General features: G+C 54.4%; 2 protein-coding genes across 2 annotated transcripts; both read left to right on the forward strand.

Annotated features, from left to right (window-relative positions):
* Positions 1–1,260: 1,260 nt before the first annotated feature.
* LOC132451271 (integumentary mucin C.1-like) lies at positions 1,261–2,124 on the forward strand (the record flags this gene model as incomplete). The annotated part of the gene is made up of 2 exons (XM_060043636.1): positions 1,261–1,643; positions 1,827–2,124. Coding segments are annotated over 2 exons (681 nt in total), but the record flags the coding sequence as incomplete, so codon positions are not given.
* An 891-nt stretch (positions 2,125–3,015) lies between these two features.
* Positions 3,016–5,724, forward strand: LOC132451346 (mucin-5AC-like; the record flags this gene model as incomplete). The annotated part of the gene is made up of 3 exons (XM_060043727.1): positions 3,016–4,095; positions 4,759–5,164; positions 5,507–5,724. Coding segments are annotated over 3 exons (1,704 nt in total), but the record flags the coding sequence as incomplete, so codon positions are not given.
* Between the last annotated feature and the right edge of the window lie 731 nt (positions 5,725–6,455).

Genomic DNA, 6,455 nt, shown 5'->3' on the forward strand with positions numbered 1-6,455 from the left:
ACCACAGCTTCCCCAACTACTACCACAGCTACCCCAACAACTACCACCGCTGGACCAACAACTACCACAGCTAGCCCAACAACCACTACTGCTGGACCGACAACAACCACAGCTGGACCAACAACTATCAGAGCTGCCCCAACAACTACCACAGCTGCCCCAACAACTACCACAGCTGGACCAACACTTACCACAGCTGGATCAACAACAACCACAGCTACCCCAACGACGACCACAGCTGACCAAACAACAACCACAGCTGCCCCAACAACTACCACAGCTACCCCAACAACTACCACAGCTGGAACAACAACTACCACAGCTGCCCCAACAACTACCACAGCTGGACCAACAACTACCACAGCTGCCCCAACAACTACCACAGCTGGATCAACAACAACCACAGCTAGCCCAACGACTACCACAGCTGCCCCAACAACTACCACAGCTGCACCAACAACTACCACAGCTGGAACAACAACAACCACAACTGCCCCAACAACTAATACCGCCGGACCAACAACCACTACTGCTGGACCGACAACAACCACAGCTGGACCAACAACTACCTCTGCTGGAACAACAGCTACCACAGCTGCCCCAACAACTTCCACAGCTGCCCCAACTACTACCACAGCTGGACCAACAACTACCACAGCTGGATCAACAACAACCACAGCTGCCCCAACGACTACCACAGCTGCCCCAACAACTAGCACAGCTGGACCAACAACTACAACAGCTGGACCAACAACTACCACAGCTGGACCAACAACTACCACAGCTGGAACAGCAACAACCACAACTGCCTCAACAACTACCACCGCCGGACCAACCACCACTACAGCTGGACCAACAACTAGCACAGCTGGACCAACAACTACCACAGCAGGATCAACCACAACCACAGCTGCCCCAACGACTACCACAGCTGCCCCAACAACAACCACAGCTGGACCAACAACTACCACAGCTGGAACAGCAACAACCACAACTGCCTCAACAACTACCACCGCCGGACCAACCACCACTACAGCTGGACCAACAACTAACTCCGCTGGACCAACAACTACCACAGCTGCCCCAACAACTACCACAGCTGCCCCAACAACTACCACAGCTGCCCCAACAACTACCACAGCTGCCCCAACAACTACCACAGCTGCCCCAACAACAACCACAGCTGGACCAACAACTACCACAGCAGGACCAACAACTACCACAGCAGGATCAACAACAGCCACAGCTGCCCCAACGACTACCACAGCTGCCCCAACAACTACCACAGCTGGAACAGCAACAACCACAACTGCCCCAACAACTACCACCGCCGGACAAACCACCACTACAGCTGGACCAACAACTACCTCCGCTGGACCAACAACTACCACAGCTGCCCCAACAACTACCACAGCTGGAACAACAACTACCACAGCTGGATCAACAACAACCACAGCTGGACCAACAACTACCACAGCTGCCCCAAAAACTACCACAGACACCCCAACAACTACCACAGCTGGAACAACAACAACCACAGCTGCCCCAACGACTACCACACCTACCCCAACAACTACCACAACTGGACAAACAACTACCACAACTGGACAAACAACTACCACAGCTGGCCCAACTACCACAACATTAAGCCCCACAACAACCACCGCAGGACCAACAACAACCTCAGCTGGACCAACGACTACCACAGCTGGCCCAACAACTACCACCGCAGGACCAACAACAACCTCAGCTGGACCAACGACTACCACAGCTGGCCCAACAACTACCACCGCTGGACCAACAACTACCACAGCTGGACCAACAACTACCACAGCTGGACCAACAACTACCACAGCTGGATCAACAACAACCACAACTACCCCAACAACTACCACAGCTGCCCCAACAACTACCACAGCTGCCCCAACAACTACCACAGCTGGACCAACAACTACCACAGCTGGATCAACAACAACCACAACTACCCCAACAACTACCACAGCTGCCCCAACAACTACCACAGCTGGAACAGCAACAACCACAACTGCCCCACCGACTACCACAGCAGGATCAACAACAACCACAGCTGCCCCAACGACTACCACAGCTGCCCCAACAACTACCACAGCTGGAACAGCAACTGCCCCAACAACTACCACCGCCGGACCAACCTCCACTACAGCTGGACCAACAACTACCTCTGCTGGACCAACAACTACCACAGCTGCCCCAACTACAACCACAGCTGCCCCAACAACTACCACAGCTGGACCAACAACTACCACAGCTGGACCAACAACTACCACAGCTGCCCCAACAACTACCACAGCTGGAACAACAACAACCACAGTTGCCCCAACGACTACCACACCTGCCCCAACAACTACCACAACTGGACAAACAACTACCACAGCTGGCCCAACTACCACAACATTAAGCCCCACAACAACCACCGCTGGACAAACAACAACCACAGCTGGACCAACGACTACCACAGCTGGACCAACAACTACCACAGCTGGACCAACAACTACCACAGCTGGCCCAACAACTACCACCGCTGGACCAACAACTACCACAGCTGGACCAACAACTACCACAGCTGCCCCAACAACTACCACAGCTGGACCAACAACTACCACAGCTGGCCCAACAACTACCACCACTGGACCAACAACTACCACAGCTAGACCAACAACCACTACTGCTGGACCGACAACAACCACAGCTGGACCAACAACTACCACCGCTGGACCAACAGCTACCACAGCTGGACCAACAACTACCACAGCTAGCCCAACAACCACTACTGCTGGACCGACAACAACCACAGCTGGACCAACAACTACCAGAGCCGCCCCAACAACTACCACAGCTACCCCAACGACTACCACAGCTGCCCCAACAACAACCACAGCTGCCCCAACAACTACCAGAGCTGCCCCAACAACTACCACAGCTGGACCAACAACTACCACAGCTGGACCAACAACTACCACAGCTGGATCAACAACAACCACAGCTGCCCCAACTACTACCACAGCTTCCCCAACTACTACCACAGCTACCCCAACAACTACCACCGCTGGACCAACAACTACCACAGCTACCCCAACGACTACCACAGCTGCCCCAACAACTACCACAGCTGCCCCAACAACTACCACAGCTGCCCCAACAACTACCACAGCTGGACCAACACTTACCACAGCTGGATCAACAACAACCACAGCTACCCCAACGACGACCACAGCTGCCCAAACAACAACCACAGCTGCCCCAACAACTACCACAGCTGCCCCAACAACTACCACAGCTGGACCAACAACTACCACAGCTGCCCCAACAACTACCACAGCTGCCCCAACAACTACCACAGCTGGAACAACAAGTACCACAGCAGGATCAACAACAACCACAGCTAGCCCAACGACTACCACAGCTGCCCCAACAACTACCACAGCTGGACCGACAACAACCACAGCTGGACCAACAACTATCAGAGCTGCCCCAACAACTACCACAGCTGCCCCAACAACTACCACAGCTGCCCCAACAACTACCACAGCTGGACCAACACTTACCACAGCTGGATCAACAACAACCACAGCTACCCCAACGACGACCACAGCTGCCCCAACAACAACCACAGCTGCCCCAACAACTACCACAGCTGCCCCAACAACTACCACAGCTGGACCAACAACTACCACAGCTGCCCCAACAACTACCACAGCTGCCCCAACAACTACCACAGCTGGAACAACAAGTACCACAGCAGGATCAACAACAACCACAGCTAGCCCAACGACTACCACAGCTGCCCCAACAACTACCCCCGCCGGACCAACAACCACTAATGCTGGACCGACAACAACCACAGCAGGACCAACAACTACCTCCGCTGGACCAACAACTACCACAGCTACCCCAACGACTACCACAGCTGGACCAACAACTACCACAGCTGGACCAACAACAACCACAGCTACCCCAACGACTACCACAGCTGGCCCAACAACAACCACAGCTGCCCCAACGACTACCACAGCTGCCCCAACAACTACCACAGCTGGAACAACAACAACCACAACTGCCCCAACAACTAATACCGCCGGACCAACAACCACTACTGCTGGACCGACAACAACCACAGCTGGACCAACAACTACCTCTGCTGGAACAACAGCTACCACAGCTGCCCCAACAACTTCCACAGCTGCCCCAACTACCACCACAGCTGGACCAACAACTACCACAGCTGGATCAACAACAACCACAGCTGCCCCAACGACTACCACAGCTGCCCCAACAACTAGCACAGCTGGACCAACAACTACAACAGCTGGAATAGGAACAACCACAACTGCCTCAACAACTACCACCGCCGGACCAACCACCACTACAGCTGGACCAACAACTAACTCCGCTGGACCAACAACTACCACAGCTGCCCCAACAACTACCACAGCTGCCCCAACAACTACCACAGCTGCCCCAACAACTACCACAGCTGCCCCAACAACTACCACAGCTGCCCCAACAACAACCACAGCTGGACCAACAACTACCACAGCAGGACCAACAACTACCACAGCAGGATCAACAACAGCCACAGCTGCCCCAACGACTACCACAGCTGCCCCAACAACTACCACAGCTGGAACAGCAACAACCAGAACTGCACCAACAACTACCACCGCCGGACAAACCACCACTACAGCTGGACCAACAACTACCTCCTCTGGACCAACAACTACCACAGCTGCCCCAACAACTACCACAGCTGGAACAACAACTACCACAGCTGGATCAACAACAACCACAGCTGGACCAACAACTACCACAGCTGCCCCAAAAACTACCACAGACACCCCAACAACTACCACAGCTGGAACAACAACAACCACAGCTGCCCCAACGACTACCACACCTGCCCCAACAACTACCACAACTGGACAAACAACTACCACAGCTGGCCCAACTACCACAACATTAAGCCCCACAACAACCACCGCAGGACCAACAACAACCTCAGCTGGACCAACGACTACCACAGCTGGCCCAACTACTACCACAGCTACCCCAACAACTACCACCGCTGGACCAACAACTACCACAGCTGGACCAACAACTACCACAGCTGGATCAACAACAACCACAACTACCCCAAAAACTACCACAGCTGCCCCAACAACTACCACAGCTGCCCCAACAACTACCACAGCTGGACCAACAACTGCCACAGCTGCCCCAACAACTACCACAGCTGCCCCAACAACACCCAAAGCTGCCCCAACAACTACCTCCGCCGGCCCAACAACCACTACTGCTGGACCGACAACAACCACAGCTGAACAAACAACTACCGCCGCTGCCCCAACAACTTCCACAGCTGCCCCAAAAACAACCACAGCTGGACCAACAACTACCACAGCTGGATCAACAACTACCACAGCTGGATCAACAACTACCACAGCTGGCCCAACTACCACAACATTAAGCCCCACAACAACCACCACTGGACCAACAACAACCACAGCTGGACCAACAACTACCACAGCTGCGCCAACAACTACCACAGCTGCCCCAACAACTACCACAGCTGCCCCAACAACAACCACAGCTGCCCCAACAACTACAACAGCTGCCCCAACAACTACCACAGCTGGACCAACAACTACCACAGCTGGATCAACAACAACCACAGCTACCCCAACGACTACCACAGCTGCCCCAACAACAACCACAGCTGCCCCAACAACTACCACAGCTGCCCCAACAACTACCACAGCTGCCCCAACAACTACCACAGCTGCCCCAACGACTACCACACCTGCCCCAACAACTACCACGGCTGGACAAACAACTACCACAGCTGGCCCAACTACCACAACATTAAGCCCCACAACAACCACCACTGGACCAACAACAACCACAGCTGGATCAACAACTACCACAGCTGCGCCAACAACTTCCACAGCCGCCCCAACAACTACCACAGCTGCCCCAACAACTACCACAGCTGGACCAACAACTACCACAGCTGCCCCAACAACTACCACAGCTGCCCCAACAACACCCAAAGCTGCCCCAACAACTACCTCCGCCGGCCCAACAACCACTACTGCTGGACCGACAACAACCACAGCTGAACAAACAACTACCGCCGCTGCCCCAACAACTTCCACAGCTGCCCCAAAAACAACCACAGCTGGACCAACAACTACCACAGCTGGATCAACAACTACCACAGCTGCCCCAACGACTACCACACCTGCCCCAACAACTACCACAACTGGACAAACAACTACCACAGCTGGCCCAACTACCACAACATTAAGCCCCACAACAACCACCACTGGACCAACAACCACCACTGCTGGACCAACAACTACCACAGCTAGCCCAACAACCACTACTGCTGGACCGACAACAACCACAGCTGGACCAAC

This window comes from Gadus macrocephalus, chromosome 22 (genome assembly GCF_031168955.1).
Source record: "Gadus macrocephalus chromosome 22, ASM3116895v1".
NCBI lineage: Eukaryota > Metazoa > Chordata > Actinopteri > Gadiformes > Gadidae > Gadus > Gadus macrocephalus.